Raw genomic sequence first — 16,371 nt, forward strand, 5'->3', positions numbered from 1 at the left:
GTGAGCAAGTGGTTCTTCTGAAAGGATTAATATTTGCCAGCTATCAAGAGGATAGTTTGCATGACATTCTGCAGTGCCCCCTAGTGGTGTTGCAGTGAATTGCAACCAGGCTGCATTCACCAGAGTACGCACCTATCAGTTATGTTTATTTTAGGCTATTTGTCTATCTTTAACGTAAATATTATTCTATATATTGAAGGGAAAAGTGCTTTATTTGTGATTATAATATAATGATGCTACATTTTGGTGACGCCCACAGATGTATGATGTTAATGTTTTCATGGGAGTCAGTCCTCTCTCCATGGGGGTTCAGCTCCCACTGGCTCCCACATAATTCCAACCGTGTCCCGTTGCAAGTGGAAGTCCTCAATTTAAATTTTTGTGTTAGTAAAAGTACAAAAGTATTTGCTTCAAACTTAAAGTACCAAAAGTAAAAGTGCTCATTTTGTGGAATTGCCCATTTCAGAATTATATACATTACTGTATACAACTGGATTATGATTATTGGTGCATTCAGGCTAATATTTAATTTATGTACATAGAATGACTTTAATGGCTTTATTGTCATTGCACAGCTGTACAACGAAATTTAAGTGCAACTCCTTTCACTGGTATGAACTGCAAGATAAGAAAGACAGATAAGATAGAACAGTAAAGATAAAACAATGAAAAAACAGCACAACAACAACAACAGCAACTCGCACAGGAAAAAATGAGTGATAACAGCATAAAACAGTATGTTTCTATACTATTTTATAGTATATTTACATAGAATTAATATAAATATAATGTATTTTTTATTACTTTGAATTGTGTTGATCTGAAACTGGGAAGTAACTGAAGATTTCAGATAAAGATAATGGAGTAAAGAGCACAGTACATCTCATCGTATTGATGTGGAGTGGAAGCACGATGTAGCAGAAAGAACTCAAATTATGTACAAATACCTCTAAATTGGACTTCAGTGCAGAAATAGTCGCTGATTAGGCCGCGGCATCTCATTTATGCGGCCACATATGTTTGACTGAACTGTGCAGACGATGTGGGACAAGCGGCTGTTAAACAGCATGTGGACGTGTGCTCAGAGCAGTTGTGTTCAGGCTGTTAGCTTTAATTGAAATGTCAGCTCATCCTTCCCGGGCCTGTGAAGTCGTTCACAGCTGCTGGCTGAGATCTGGTAGCCCACTTAGCCTTTTGTTTGCCCATCATATGTGTGTTTTTTTTCCCGCTGCCACCAGCCGACCAAATGTTGCTGTCCGTAGTGCTCAGCCGTCCCGCCCTTTTATTGTCGCCTTAAATGGTGTGAAGTCCATTGTGCTGTGGCTGCAGCCTGACTGAAAGCCATTATTGGATCTTATTATTTTAAAAAGGACAAACTACTGAACGTGTGACATCTGTAAAACCGCTTTGTGTGAGGTTGCTTACCCACCTCAGCTATAATCAAATTGCACCTTTAGATACAAACATTGTTGAATTTCTGCCTTTTTCTCACCACGTAGTACTAAAGCCAACTCACACAGAAACATGTTTACATTTTTTCCCTTCCCTTTTCCATTTTCTTTCTGTTGTGTGTTGAACGAATGTCAAGCAGCTGAAGGATTCAAGCACACTGACTGAGCTCGCCTTGAAAATCAGGCGCTCTGGGTGCATTTTGCAGCTCTGTGTAGAATTTCGAAGGTTACGACTCAAGCTGTTGTGCGTGATTATGGTGACCTACTTCTGTCTGAGCTGTAGGTGCTGAGTGTTTATTGAAAAGGGGCTTTCAGTCTGCTCCTCTGAATCTCCTTATTCCATCACCAAAATCAATCACACTCATCAAATGTGAAGACTTGCTGCTGGCCTATAGAAAGTAAAAAATCTGCACAAAGGAATACAATATTGCCATCAGCTGACTGCTTTGTGCTACTGCATACAGCCGAGCGTCCCTGCAGAATCCTCACTCACTGTGTCAGGCTTTGTTGTAGCCTGGGACTTCAGATCTTCTTCCCCGTCAGAGTCTTTAAAGTACAATCATAAGATTCAGAGGGCGGCATGCTGGTGTTGGCGTGTGCGTGCACATGTGCATGTCTTGCATTAATGTGTGTGACAGCTTGAGTTGAACTCCTGAGTTCATCTGGAGTTGAACTCTCGGCGAGCAGTTAGCAGTCGACTGAAGGTCCCTGCTCGCCTTCACTTTGTGCTGTACATCAGGTCGCGTTACGTCTCACTCATCCCCCTGTTGAGACGAGGTGCAGCATGTCAGTAACAGTGGTTAGAAATGGCCAGATGTGGACAGCTGCAGGAACACAGGGAGTGATCTGGAGTGTTCTGGTGTGAGTGGGCTGCGGTTTTCTTAAATGAGGACGAGATGCAGCTTTTGTCCTGAAACAAGGGGATCCTGCCTGTTTACTTCGCCTCGGGGCTTCTCAGGCTCACTCTGAGTGAGAATTTAACATGACAGTCAGCTGAAAGATGCTTCCCATCCGCCTCCCTCAGTGTTTGTGTGTGTGTTTTATGGGAAGCTGAAGGACACTGAGCATTCATATGTATGAAATGTACCTTTTAAATAAAGCTTGACCTGATTTGACTCTGCTGGCGCTCGGTGGCTGACATTACCAGAGCCAGTGAACTGTGAGGTCTAAGATGTGAGGGCCTACGACGCTTCAGGGACCTCTGAGCTGCAGGGCTCTACAAAGGCGCTTTTTGTGGCCCCTGCTGAAGTGTTCGGTTGCTGAGACAAAAGCAGACAAGAGGCCTAATGGATTTATGGGTCTGCTGCCAGGACCTCATGACGCCACGGGCAAACCAGGTCCCAGCACCCACCTGGCCGCCTGGCAGCAGAGTCAGGTAATGTCCTGGTCCCGCGGGCTGCAGCGCGCAGGTCAGTGCTCAGCGTCCCGAGGCAGGCTTTGATTTGCAGCTTTGTACTTTTACAGAATGTTATATGAAAGATGTGCTGCAGATCCCGAGTGTGCGTCTCTGTGGTTTGTGATCAATATGTTGCCGAACTAATATTGACACGCACATGAATTCACATTTTCTCTGCGTGGGATGTTGTTTGGCTTCAGAAAGGTGCGGGCTGCTCACTGTTATTTTGTGCAGAAAGAAAAAGAGAAACACACTGCAAATGCAGCTGTGAAAATTCTTTCCATTTCAACACGACATTCAATAGCAGATATCTGTTGTTCATGACGTCTGTAAATCAGCTCTGACTGCACATGAAAATATCTTTCGAACATGTCAAAGCAGTCTTACTTACTGCCTTAAAGTAACGTTTCGACAAGTCAAAATCAGCGGCCGTCATGCGAAGGGCTTTGTCACAGACACACGTGATGAGGCAGTCAGTGCTCTTCAGGTGAGCTGGGGTGAACTCGTCTCGTTTCCAGGCTGCGATGCAGGCGGAGGGATGTGCCCAGAGGCTCCACCATTTGTCTCCATCTGGCTCAGTGAAGCGTCCTTTGTGGCCCTGCAGTGGGCCAAACTGTGGCCGTGTCCACCAGGAGAAGAGGACGTCTATATTTAGAGGGCCACGTCTTAAGACGAAATCTGCTCCGTCTGCTGCTCTCCGGGCCGACGTGAAGGCTCATTTGGCAGAGGCTTTTAATTAGGTGATTCTCAGAGATCAGCAGAGGGAGCCACAGCTCTTATCTAAGACCTCCTCCTCTTTGTGGAGACAGAGCGAGCCTGTGTGACAGCAGCAGCCCGAGCCGTCTGAGACGAGAACCCAAACAGGATCTACAAAACATAACCGGGACGACAAACGCTTCTGTCCAAGGTCGTCCACGGGAAAAACATTAAATCTCCTCCGGTACTCAAAATGTTTTCTCGATTGCAGATGTCTGCTTCTGTGTGGTAAACTGTCAAGGTTATAATGTGGGCCTGAGTACAAAACCACTTAAAAGCCAGTGCTGATTTGGATCCAAGCAGTACTCAGTAACCTCCTGAAATCTAATATGTGTTTGCTGTAATGCAGCCGGGGGCCAAGTGGAGAGGTTGTAGAGTAGGTCAACTAATTTAAAAAATTGAATTACTGATTTGATTAAAAAAATACATCCACATAATGACTCAGCTGTAACAGATAATTTAGCTGTTACTGCGGTTTAGACTGCGTGAAAACTAATAAGCAGCTGAAAGAAATGGACTGAGTGTTGGGACGTGCAGCTCGTCTCTGCACACTCAAACCAAGCAGTGGCAGTTCAATAGCATGAAGTTACTGTAACGCACGCTGTTGCATAATCACAGGAACAATGAAGATATTGGCTTTGAAAACTACTTTACATTAAACTTTAAAAACTAGTCTCCAGCTTCTGCGGTTGTTTAGCAGAACAACCTGAAGCTGCTTTGCTGTGAAGCTCCGGAAATGTGACTAAGAAACTTAGTCACACCGACTTTCCATCGGCATGTGGGTGAGCAGATAATGACAGAATTTTCATTACTGGGTGAACTTTTCAGTTAAAATAGTGAAATAATATCCTGTTTGAGTTTAACCGACACGTTGATGAAGGCTTCCTGGGTTGATCACACCGGGCTGTAATGGAGAGCTGATGTTCTTGTCCTTGTGTTTGATGACTCTGGGACGGAGCCAGCCAGCGAGACTCTCAAAACGTCCGACTGTTTGCCACGTCTCATCATCCTGAATGTAGGAGTCAGGACACTTTCTGCTCTCAGGCCGACTGGAGCTGATATTTGAAACGAGCTGCTGTCTGCGGCTGCACCTTCAGCTCCGTGTACGTCTGGGGGGCCTCGGCGGGCCTCGCTGACGGGCCCCCCTCCCTCCGACACAACACACGTATGCCCAGCAGAGACAGAGCGAGCTATAAGATTTATAGACCAGCACAAATGTGAACGCACAAACTGGGAAAGAAACTCAATGTGTGTGAGAGATGAAATGTGATAAAAATAATACAGCTTTGAGATCTGTGTTCCCCCCCGCTGCCTCAGATCCACACACACACACACACACACACACACACACAGGCACACACACACTCGCTGCATGTGACACATATGAGCACCTGAGGGAGTATTCTCCAGCTCCATCACTGCTCCAGAGCTCAGACTGCAGGCTGGTTTGTGTATTAAAATGCAGCCAGCAGTGTGTCATTAGTGTACTTTTCCATCAATAAGAAAACATTAACAGTATTGCTGTGTCTCTGAGTGCTGAAGGGGGCGTGTAGACGAGGCCAAATTCATCGCAAAGTAGAAGTTCTAATGATTAAATGGAGTGCTCCTCTGGACCGGCTCTCCTCCTCACTGTGGCAGGTGGAGGAGAGTGCGGTGTAGCCGGAGGGCGGGTGAGCTGAGGACGAGGAGGGTGGAGGGGGAGGAGAGGAGGCTGCTGCTTTGACACATCGGCTTTATGTCTCAATGTGCATACTGTATGTTACAATTAAAGGACGTAGCAGCACATCCGACAGAAGCTCCATCAGCACATCCACCTCTGTGTGTGTGTTTGGCTTCATCCGTGTGATTTGGATTTCATCTCTGCAGACGCCTGAAGGAAGCCCCTGGTCTCTCAGCCTCTTTGCTGAGCAGTCTGTCCTCTGTCAAGGTTTAATGCACTGAGACATTTCTCCTTTCTCTCGCTGCTCCTCCCCCCTCCCTGATTCCTCCTTAATCCCCCTCCCCACCACCACCAGCAGCAGCACCACCAGTGAAATAATGAAATTGCTCTCCCTCTTCCTCGCTCTCTTGCTGTCCTGCGTGAGTTGACACTTGGCCAGGTTCTTTGGTGCAGCAGGCTGGCTGAGTCATAAAGGTTTCAGAGCGGCCTGATTTATGGACGGCGATGTGGACGAGGGTGAGGCAGCAGGAAAAACACGGCGTCAGCTCGCTGAACACACACAGACACATCAGGTCGGAGACGACCTGCTGACTGAAAACAAAGAAACCACTGCAACTCATTTCTCACATACTGGCCTTTTTCTCATTGGCCAAAACGTGATTACCGCCTGTGATTTTTTTAAATTTAATTGGTTGGGTTTTTTTTTCATGCATTCATCTCTTAAAAACAACTGCGGTCAACTGTGGACTGATTTATCAATATGGCTGCTAACTATGTACTTTTTCCATTAACCCCCATTAACATTCAGGTGAGAAAAGAACATTTTTGCTTGAAATGGTGAATGAAAATGGAGCCCAGGGCTAATTAGCGAGTAAAACTCTCCATCTCTGCTTGTGTGAGTGAGTCACTGCAGAGCTGGGACTTGCAATATGATTTTCTGCTAATGCGTTTATTGATGCTAAATGTTGTTTGATTTGACAACCCGTCACAATTGTTCCCGGTCTGAGAGGCAATGAAAAACCTGCGGGCAGATCTACGGGTTGACAAGGCTTCAAGGCTTTATTTAAGTTCAATGCAGCACACAGAGCACTCAGTGAGGGCTTAAAGTAAGGCATTTCTGACTGCGTATTGCACATAAAGACAGCTGCTCAGGCATGTATTGGTGACAGCAAAGCACAGCGTATTCACAAATGAATCTCCACAAAAGCATAGTTTCTGCTTGTCACATCCTGTCTTCATCAGTTTATTGATCAGCTTTTTTTCTGTGTCGTGTCTTTGCTGACGCATGCTGTGGGCCACCTGCGAGACTCTGTTCACCCACATGTTGTCTTCTGATCTCAGGAGATTTTCATTTGGTTTGAATGAGATGTCAGTACAAACAGCACCAGAGAGGACATCCCTCAACTACAGCGCTAGCAGGTGTTCTTAAAGCATTCGCATTTAAATGTTTTAATCTGTTTAATCTTTTCCATCTTTCTCTTCTGCCTCGGCCTCCTCTTGTTTTTCTTCCTCCTCCTTCTTGCCCTCTTCATCGCCCGCTTCCTCTTCGTCAGCTGGGCCCTCCTCTCCTCCTTCTTCATCTTCTTTTTCTCCACCCTCTGCGTCACCTTCTTCACGTGAGAAGGAAGAGAAGAATCAGTTTAGTGCCACGCACATGCTCATATCAGTTACATTAAAATGAACCACACTAACCTCCTCCATCTGCTTCTTCCTCTCCCTCTTCTTCCTTTTCCTCCTCCTCCTCTTCTCCTTGATCTTCCTCTGCCTCCACCTCCTCCTCCTCTTCTCCCTGCTCCTGCTCCTCCTCCTCCTCTTCCTTCTTCTCTCCCTCTTCAACCTGCTCTTCCTCCTCCTGCTGCTCCTCCTCTTGAGGAGGGCTGGCCTCCGCCTGCTGTGCCTGGCTTGCGGATATCGTCTCCTCCATGGAGAGCGATGAAGTATACAGGCGGGAGCTCAGCAGGTACGGAGCTGCCGAGCTCAGCTGTGTTCTTCCATAAGGCGGAGCAGCCAGCACGGCCTGGGAGTAAAGGCTGACAGACGCCGGCCCGGCGACATTCAGTCGGTTCTCTTCTCCTTCAAGCAGCTTCCTAACAGAATCAGACATGCGTCAGAAGTAAAGAGAAGTAAAATAAATGCTAGATTATTGGTTTAAATCTCACAATTACAACACAATAAACAAAAGAGTGGAAGGACGCTTACCTGTAGGCTGCAATTTCAATATCCAAGGCCATCTTCACATTCAGGAGGTCCTGATAATCTTTCAGGTAGCGAGCCATGTCACTCTTGTTCGCCCTCAACTCTTCCTCCAATTGCCTGATCGTATCCTGTTTTGAAAAGATAAAGGAACAAGTTAGTGCTGCATTACAGCCTGGATGCAGATTGTATCTTAGTTTGTCCTTCAGGTATCATTGCCTGCTTAGTGACTGACCAGACAGACAATCAGACTCACTAAAATCACTTTTGGTGAGTGAGTTAGTTAGATTTTTATGGCACAAAGGAGATGCTTGCAGACCTGCTCTTTTATCCTCACCTGCAGAGCAGAGATTTCAGCACTCTGCTTCTCCTCCACTTCCTGGAGTTGGTTTTCCAGAGCTTGAATCATCTCCTGGCAGGCATCAATCTCCAGCGTCCTGGATTTGAGGAGCCGGCGGTATTCTCCAGCCTCATCTTTGGCATTCCGAGCGCTCTCTGTGTCGCGAGCCGTGCCTGCCGTCATCACGTTCATCTTGCTGCAGAACCATTCTTCGGCAGAGTGAAGGTTGAGTTGTGCCAACTTCTCATACTGGACTCGGATGTCACGAAGAGCAGCGGACAGGTCCGGTTTGGCGACCTCCATCTCCACTGACACCTCCGCGCTGTACTGGATTTGGGCCTGCAACTCTGCAATCTCACTCTCGCAGAGGCGCTTCAGGAAGGCCAGCTCGTCCAGCAGCGTCCCAACTCTTTTCTCGAGCTCAGCGCGGCCCAGTGCAGCATCATCTGCTTCCTTCCGGGCATCCAGGAGCCGGCCCTCTGCTTCCTCTCTGGTGAGCACTTCGTCCTCGTAGCGCTTTTGCATGTTTCTCAGCACATCTTCCATCTCATTCCTGTGGTCCTGGGCCGCTTGCTTCTCATGTTGGGCCTCTTCGACTGCAGCACGGAGCTGGCGGATCTCATGCTCATAAAGGGCCCGAAGGTTGGATGGCTGCGTCTGCCTCTGCCTGAGCAGCAGCAGCTCGGTCTCCAGCAGTTTGTTCTGCTGCTCCAGCTCATGGACCCTCTCAATGAAGCTTGCAAAGCGGTCATTCAGGTCCTGCAGCTCAGCCTTCTCCTGCGTCCTTAATGCCTTGAACTCAGAGCTCACCTGGGCTGCTTGATCAAGGCGTAGCTCAGTGGCAGCTGCAGACACTGGAGCAGAAAGCACAGACGAGTAGCTGGAAACAGCTCGAGTGTGTGTTGGATAACTTCTACGTGAAGATGCAAAGGAAGTTAATGGGGCAGAATGGCTGGAGTAGACAGACCTAGATCCTATTCCTCCACCAGCTCCATACCCTGCACCGCGCACAACGACTCTCCTCTTATAAGAGGAAGGGAAGTAAGAGTCAAAGCCGATGGAAGTCATGACTTGAGAGACGGGCGGGCTGCTCTACGTCTAGGAATGTAGCTGGGTTGACTGCACTGTGAATCTGCATTACCCTGGCTTTTATAGAGCCAGTAATGACTATGACGTAAGCTGTTTTTTTGCAGGCTTGCTGACAGAAGGAATTGATAATGGTGCCAGCCAGCCTCAGCCAAGGCACAGAGATGGGGTGTGGTGAGGAAGGGTGTGGGGGGCCGAGGAGGCGGGGATAAGCGGTGGAGCAACAAGGGACTGCAACAGACAGGGTCACTGAGGACAAATACAGTATACTGTTACTCTTAAAAAAGCTGCAGAAGTACAATTTGCCTCCATAAATCCTGACAAAGATATAAAATATGGGTGAAGTAACAATCTCGTGATACAATGCTAGATGGAAGAGGGGAAGAAAAGCATCTTTTTTGCACCAGAGGGAGTATTATTGTGATCTAAATATCACAGCAGCAGAGCAAATTATCTGAAGATAAAAAGAAAATACCACAGCAGTCTCAGGAAAAAGAACCTTTTACTGTGAAATGAAGGTCTGCCCTCTAGTGGTTGTCTGCTCACCCTGCAGGTCACACATTAGACAATAATGCGGGTTGTTTTCTCTATTAATGGATTCTTTTGGCTAACACCTATATGATTCTAAAATTAAATTAAATTTGCAGAGGGAACAACAGCAAATCTTCACATTCAAGAGTGTGGAAATGTTATTACATGAAAAATGACTGAGTTGATTATGAAAGAAGTTGCCCATTAATTTTCTGCCAGTGGTTTAATCAACTTTCATTTAATTTGTACAGTAACGAAAGCTGTCAGATAAATGCAGTGAAGCAGCACTGTGACAGTAGCTCCTTCTGAAATGTGCTGGACCTCAAGTAGAAAGTGGAACGAAAACTTAATACTTAATTTCTTTAACTTAAATTTGTACTTGAGTAAACATTCTTACGTCGCACCTCTGCCTTTGAACTTAAGGTGACTTTCCATCACACAAATAAATATAACGTTTATTTAGTTTATTTTCGGAACAAACGCACCTGAGAAAAAATTAAAGCAAAACTTTCAATGATGTTTATGTCATTACAGCAATTTACTTTAGTGTATTTTTATTAGAATTAGCGACTTTACCGCATTTACCTCCGTGATAAACGACATTGCAGTCCCGTGCGTGATGAGGATGAATTTTCACCTAATATCATAATACACGATTGGTCACATGAATACCACCACAGCGCATTGACCAATGACTGACGACTTTACTAATTGGCGGGTAGCAAATGTCGTACTGTGACGCAAATGCTCCCAGCGTTAACAACAACAACAAAGGATGGTGAATAAATGAAGTTTGAAAGTCGCTTCGTACTTCGTGTCCACTCTCGGACGCGGTGTTTTGTAGAGTTTGCCGCCTCCTTGTAGCCTCAGCGACGTTATGAACGCGGTTAAAACGGGAATGAACGGTAAGTCGCCCAGCTTTGCAAATGATGGTCAGCCGGTGATGGACTAGCAAGCTAACGTTAGCTCATTTAATGTGAATGCTAATATAAGCTAGCTGAGGCAGTAACGTCGGGGCTGAGCCACCGTCAGGATAATATATTGAACCAGCTGCTGTCCAGAGTTGTGGTTGTGTTCTGCTGCAGCGGAGGCTACACTCAAACGGCAGCAGAGCCGAGCGGAACAGGCTAAGTTTTGGTGTTGTGGAAAGGTTAGCTAGTCGGTCCCAAGCTCATCTCAGTGCTCAGCAGTGTTAACCTGTGTGCCTTGCTCTTCTCCCTGTCGAGTTAGGGAACATGTAGCCGACGAAGCTTTCGCACACACTCAACATGACACTAACTGAATGAGTTACAGAGACCGGCCAGTGGACAGGTGTTGGCACATTGAAGCACTCGGTAACAGCCTCTGTCGGTGATGGGACGTAGCGCTACAGCATGGCTTTCTCAGTGTGCTAACATTACATTTGCCTGCTGATTTGTTGTGGTTTATCTTTCTCTCTCTGCTCGGTTTCGGTGCATTTTTCAGATCCGGTCTAAAGCTGCAAGCCGTGAAGGTGGAAGGTCTGCTTTCCACGTACTAAAATGGTAAGGCTGTTAAATGTTGTAGCGCCTCGTCGGTAGCTGTTTTACATGAGCCCACCTTGTGATGGTGCAGGCTCCCGCGGGAGGCTGTGTTGTGTATCTGCTTGCTGAAAGGATTCCCTTTCATTCTGCGTTGCTCTTCACAGATACGCATAGCAGCACTGAATGCTGCTTCGACAGCTGCAGATGAGTCTCAGGACCCCTTGCGAAGTAACAAGAGTCAGACGAAAGAGGCTCAGGTACAGACTACATGCACGTGAATCAGCAAAATCAGGCTCGCTCCCCACGATGCAGGCATTTTCTCCTGTAGCTCTAAATAAGCTGTCTGACTTTTCTTTTGTCTCTGTTCACAGGAAGCTGAGGCGTTTGCTTTATATCACAAAGCTTTAGATCTGCAGAAACATGACAGGTTTGAGGAGTCTGCTAAGGCTTATCATGAGCTTCTCAAAACTCCGCTGCTCAAAGAGGTAAAATGTCACACAGCATGAAGTCCCTTTAAAGTTACTGAAAATGTCTAATACGGTTTCACACCCAAAGTACTTCTCTCACATAATCACCCCAGTACACCCCATGTAGTCACTGAGGATTATGATGGATGTTTAATTCTGCATGACATTCAAAGACAGACAGGGTTTATAATGTGAAGTAACCCAATTTAACTTCATAATATTAAAATTCAAATTTGTAGCATTTACCAGAAACAGAAAAATCATTTGTTTCTCGGTGAGACTGATTGATATGTTCGCTATCAGTTTTATAGTTTGTTGAGAGATTATCCTGTTAACTGTCCTTCGGGCAAAGTTTGTGACGTTCTACTCCTGCCAGATATTTTCTTTGCGATGCTGTACAGACATTCAGATTGAAGTGCTGACGTTCAGTTTTGCTGATTAAATAATATTTTCAGTGTGCGCTTTTAAATTTACACCAACCTTGCAGACTCCTCGCATGGCTCCGTTTCTCACGTCAGGAAGTCATTCTTCTGAACTTTGATGTGTTCATGAACGTTTAAGTTGCATTATGGGGACAATATAGATGCTACAGAGATGTGCTGCAATGCAGGGGTTGCTGTTTGAAGTTTTACTTTTCAAAGTGATTTTGTCTGAGTGTCCAAGCTGAAGTGGTGTTCACATGACTTTTCTCATTCTGGGACTCATTTTTCCGATTATTCCTGCACCGCATGAATGCACTATTGATTTTGTGGTAAAACAGCCAAATTGTTAGTCTGCACTGCGGTGTGTTTGGTGCCAAATTTGATGTATCCTCTAATGTTTCAGGCAATGCCCTCGGATGATCAGAGAGTGGGCCTCAAGCATCCCGGACTGATGTTGAAATATTCTACCTTTAAAAACTTGGCGAGTATGGCTGCGACGCGGGATGACCTGGAGACCGCTATGGAGTTTTACTTGGAGGTAATTAACAGTCTAACGGTAAATTCTAATTCAACATGTTTTTTTATGTACATGAATAACATTTTGTCTCGTACCGTATTTTCTGCTGTTCTTTCCTCAGGCAGTTATGTTGGATTCCACTGATGTGAACATGTGGTACAAAATCGGTCAGGTGGCTGTGCGACTCGTTCGCATTCCTCTGGCTCGACACGCCTTTGAGGAGGGACTGAACTGTAACTCCGACCACTGGCCCTGCCTGGACAACCTCATAACTGTTCTCTACACACTCAGTGACTACACCTGTATGTAACGCATCATCACGAGCTCTTTGCTCTCTATCATAGAAAGAACGCTAACTGTCACCTGCATGCATTTTCCCAGGCTGTTTGTACTTCATCGCCAAAGCCCTAGAAAGGGATCACTGTTACACTAAAGGCCTGGTGCTGAAGGAGAAGATCTTTGAGGAGCAGCCCTGTCTGAAGAGGGACACGATGCAGATGTTCATGAAATGGTGAAGCCACCTCCCTTTTGTTTATTCCTGCATCTGTTTTTGAATGTGTTCCCGTCTGCAGTTCTGCACTTCCACGTCACTGACGAACCTCTGTGGTCATCCGCAGTGATGTGTCCATTCACTATGTGGAAGTGGAGAAAGAGGAATGGGAATCCATTGTTGAAGAGGCACTGGAGATGCGGAAGCGCAGGCAGGCTCTCTCTCAGTGCGAACCGAAGCCAGACCTTGTCCTGATTCAGCCAATCCGCTGCCTCTCGTGAGTGGATTGTTTTGTTTTTCCTGCATGGGGGGGGGTTAGTTTATATTTGCTTGTGAACCTTTAGTCACCGTGTACCCCTGAGTGTTGTTCTATGTGGCTTTGCCCTTCAGATGGAAGCATGTTGGGGAAAGCCTTCTTGCGATGTACCAACATCAGACCACGTGTGAGCCCCCTCGCCCGAGTCTCGGCCGCAGGATTGACTTGTCAGAGTACCGCGACCCAAACTTCCTCCACAACCTGCCTCAACCCAGCAGCCCTGTCAGTACAGGCCAGACCACCGTGCTGAGCAGCAGCCCCAGCTCGTCCCTGCCCCCAGTGCCGCTCCCTGAGCCTGCAGTTCTGCCCCAACCTGGCAATCAACCTCAGATTACCCCCAGCCAATCCACCGTGGAGGTCACCACTTCTGCTCCACCTGTCGGTGAGTAGTTCATGACGTTTCTCTTGCGCCTGCTATGATCAATAATTGGCTGCTTCTCTTAACAGTATAACTGATGTTCTGTAATATTTACTGTTTTATTTTCTTTATCTTCCTGTATGTTGACAGCGACAGCAATGGAAGTGTCACTGACAGATAAAGTTAAGAAAGCTCCGAAAAGGAAACGTGTGGTGGAAGATAGCGGGGAGACGGCCAAGCGACGCTCGGCGCGCGTTCGAAACACAAAATGCAAGAAGGAAGAGAAGATTGATTTTCAAGAACTGCTCTTCAAATACTTACCTTCCAGGTAGCTTAGACTTAATATAAAACACATTAAAATATCTCATCGTGTTGATTTGATGCTCTCTCATGTTGGTTGGTCTCAGGCTAAAGAAGTTTGATCCTGATAACGATGATGAGAGTCTGAGTAACCTGGAGACGCAGTGTGATGGGAAGGAGGATGTGCAGCCCCTTCATGGGAGCTGCTTGCCTGTTGACTCAGTTAAATACATGGAGTCTGGTATGCAGTGCTTCTTCTGTATGGATTTACAGCTCACTGTGGCGCCTTGTTGCCATTTAACAAACTGTGCGTCCCCTTTCTGCAGAGCAACAGGATGTCCACAATTTCCTGCTTAATAACATGGCCAACGGGGGTATCCTCGACCTGATGCTGCGCTATCTGAAAGCAGTGGGTCAGAAGTTCCTGGAGGAGTGGCCTCGAGGGCTGGCTGCCGTGGTGCTGGAGGTCTATCAGATCTGGAGGAAGCACAGCAGTGGTCTTCCTAACCCTCTGCTACGAGACTGCAGCAACCAACACATCCGGGTAAACGATAAGAAAAATGGTTTGATCACTTGAACTTGAGTTAGTCTGTTTGAGATTTACTGCAAGCTTGAGACACACGACAGAACATACAAGACGCAGCAGAATGTAATTTAGGTCCACTATGATGTGATTTGAAGAGGAAAAGGTCAAGGCAGATGGCTGCCCATCTTGGAGCAGTCGGGGTCTGCTCCGAGGTTTCTGCCTTCTAGAAGGCAGCTTTTCCTCGCCACTGTCGCCAATGCTTGCTCAAGGGGGAATGTTGTCCTCTCTCTGAGTTTGGTCTAGACCTGCTCTAATTGGAAAGTGTCATGAGATAACTTTTGTTGTGAATTGGTGCCATCTTAATAAACTGAGCAGTTCACCTAAATGTGAAAATTCAATCATTAGCTTCTCGATCCAGAAATGTTTTTTCATTTTTGCATGAACTATTCCTTTAAAGGTTATTTTGGATCAAATCAACATACTGATTTTGAATCTAGAGTCACTCTAATAGGGGTCTAATAAGGGTTTAATTTTTCTTAAATGAAACAAAGGACATAAGTGTTGATAGAATGAATGACTTCTAATGAGTGTTTCTGTCTGCTACATGGACAGGATATGTTGGCTATGAGCTTAGCGTGTATGGAGTTGCAGCTGGAACAATGGCCACACAACAAAGGGAAGATTGGTAGGTCCTGTCTTACGTTGATGATTAACCCACAGGGGGAGCTGCAGTTACAGTTCTGGACTTGCTGACTTAAAGGATTTGTTGTTCTTTTGGGGAAAATCAAGTTTATCCCCGTTGTAATATTTTGTTCTCGTCTAGTGTCTCCAAGACGAAGCAGCAGTGGTCCCACCACTGATGCAGCTGATTCAGAGTTCCCTGGACAGCACTTTGAAGGAGATTTGTTTCTCCTGGCCTTGGGTTCATCTCAGAAGGACCTGTTTGAGGACAACTGGCTGGACGTCATGGTGCGGGTCTACTGGCTCAAGGCACGATTCCTCTCCCTGCAGGTGAAGTCTAAATTTTGTTGCTTGTCTTTTGTCCACTGGAGTCCTTTCCACTCAGTGCAGCCAGACGTGTCTTTGTCTTTCTTGTCTTTTGTCAGGGAGACATGGACTTGGCCCTGGAGAGCTATGATGTCTGCACAGGCCTGTTACAGAGCAAACCAAAGAGCCCTGAAGGGAAACATTACACCATCAACCTGCCCAACCTGCGAGTGGATGGGATGATCTCTGTGGAGGAGGTCAGTGTGCTGGCCTGTGATTTAACCCTCATTTCAACATATTGAAAGTCCATCTGGAGTTCATTTTCACAAGCTTTTGCTTTCTTAATGTTTTCATGAGTGATGAAAAAAATAATTCAAGAAAGAAAGTTCAACTGATAGCGAGTCCTTCGCAAAGCTCTTAGCTGTGCTGACTGTGGGTTTCTTTCTTCCCTCCGCATGGACAGATTGACAAGAAGCTGAAGTCTCTGGAGCGCTGTCAGTCTCTGGAGGAGATCCAGCGTCTCTTTGAGTCTGCAGACTTTGACTCTGTTGTGCGCCTGCTGCAGCCCACTCTTAATTACGGCAGCCGGAGTAAACCTCTGGAGTTTGTGAGCTCGGCACCAGAGCGGCCTGCTCAGCTGATGCTGCTGCAGGTTAGATTATGTTACATCAATACGAGTTGAATCCACATATCTTTTGAAATGGCTGACACCTCATTTCCTGTGATTTTTAACCCTCTGGTTAGAACTCACTGCTGAAGATGGAGGACTACCAGCAGTGTTTGGAGTGCAGCGAGCTGGCTCTGAACGAAGCCCTGCAGCAGCTCAACTCTGCTCCAAACAGCTCGCCCCCTAGCAAGGAGGAGTGGGTCAGCACTATCGGAAAGCTGCTGGAAGGCATCGAGGTCTGCTTCACCAAAGACTCCGTGCTTCTGAGCAATGTCCCACACTTTTCCAGTATGGCTCGACTGGCGAATAACTTAATTCAGGTGAGAAGGGAGCTTTACATGACCCTGGCTTTCCTAAAGAAACGGTTAAAGTTAACCGGAACTTTAACTGGAATTTTAACTTATTT

The 16,371-nt window shown here is 46.4% G+C and overlaps 2 protein-coding genes across 8 annotated transcripts in view; one reads left to right on the plus strand and one right to left on the minus strand.

The window, feature by feature from the left end:
* Positions 1-6,300: 6,300 nt before the first annotated feature.
* Positions 6,301-10,099, minus strand: neflb (neurofilament light chain b). The gene is made up of 5 exons (XM_046386689.1): positions 9,999-10,099; positions 7,794-9,131; positions 7,463-7,587; positions 6,956-7,350; positions 6,301-6,873 (listed from the first exon to the last, which is right to left on the minus strand). Exons 2-5 carry the CDS (start codon positions 8,862-8,864, stop codon positions 6,722-6,724), a joined length of 1,743 nt encoding a protein of 580 aa, XP_046242645.1. The 5' UTR covers positions 8,865-9,131; positions 9,999-10,099; the 3' UTR covers positions 6,301-6,721.
* Positions 10,100-10,154: 55 nt separating this feature from the next.
* The window catches only part of cabin1 (calcineurin binding protein 1), a 37,065-nt gene continuing 30,848 nt past the window's right edge, over positions 10,155-16,371 (plus strand). For 4 of the 7 annotated variants that reach the window (XM_046386681.1, XM_046386685.1, XM_046386686.1 and 1 more), the window contains exons 1-17: positions 10,156-10,318; positions 10,878-10,936; positions 11,080-11,172; positions 11,287-11,400; positions 12,208-12,342; positions 12,443-12,623; positions 12,703-12,832; positions 12,939-13,088; positions 13,202-13,509; positions 13,636-13,813; positions 13,893-14,026; positions 14,112-14,329; positions 14,924-14,996; positions 15,135-15,322; positions 15,418-15,555; positions 15,762-15,950; positions 16,043-16,285. In XM_046386681.1, the coding sequence (XP_046242637.1) occupies positions 10,934-10,936; positions 11,080-11,172; positions 11,287-11,400; positions 12,208-12,342; positions 12,443-12,623; positions 12,703-12,832; positions 12,939-13,088; positions 13,202-13,509; positions 13,636-13,813; positions 13,893-14,026; positions 14,112-14,329; positions 14,924-14,996; positions 15,135-15,322; positions 15,418-15,555; positions 15,762-15,950; positions 16,043-16,285 (2,475 nt within the window). In that variant the 5' untranslated portion in view covers positions 10,156-10,318; positions 10,878-10,933. Of the gene's footprint in view, positions 10,319-10,449; positions 10,564-10,593; positions 10,748-10,877; positions 10,937-11,079; positions 11,173-11,286; positions 11,401-12,207; positions 12,343-12,442; positions 12,624-12,702; positions 12,833-12,938; positions 13,089-13,201; positions 13,510-13,635; positions 13,814-13,892; positions 14,027-14,111; positions 14,330-14,923; positions 14,997-15,134; positions 15,323-15,417; positions 15,556-15,761; positions 15,951-16,042; positions 16,286-16,371 lie in introns of those variants that run through there. The other 3 variants (XM_046386684.1, XM_046386683.1, XM_046386682.1) reach the window with 3 other exon arrangements.

This window comes from Scatophagus argus, chromosome 4, assembly GCF_020382885.2.
Source record: "Scatophagus argus isolate fScaArg1 chromosome 4, fScaArg1.pri, whole genome shotgun sequence".
NCBI lineage: Eukaryota > Metazoa > Chordata > Actinopteri > Scatophagidae > Scatophagus > Scatophagus argus.

Excerpts from the sequence above, each read along its gene's own strand:
- neflb (XM_046386689.1), bottom strand. The coding sequence starts at position 8,864 with ATGACTTCCATCGGCTTTGACTCTTACTTCCCTTCCTCTTATAAGAGG. Across the intron at positions 7,351-7,462 it reads ATTGAAATTGCAGCCTACAG|GAAGCTGCTTGAAGGAGAAG; the intron begins GTAAGCGTCCTT and ends TGATTCTGTTAG. Across the intron at positions 6,874-6,955 it reads GGAAGAAGCAGATGGAGGAG|AAGGTGACGCAGAGGGTGGA; the intron begins GTTAGTGTGGTT and ends TCTCACGTGAAG.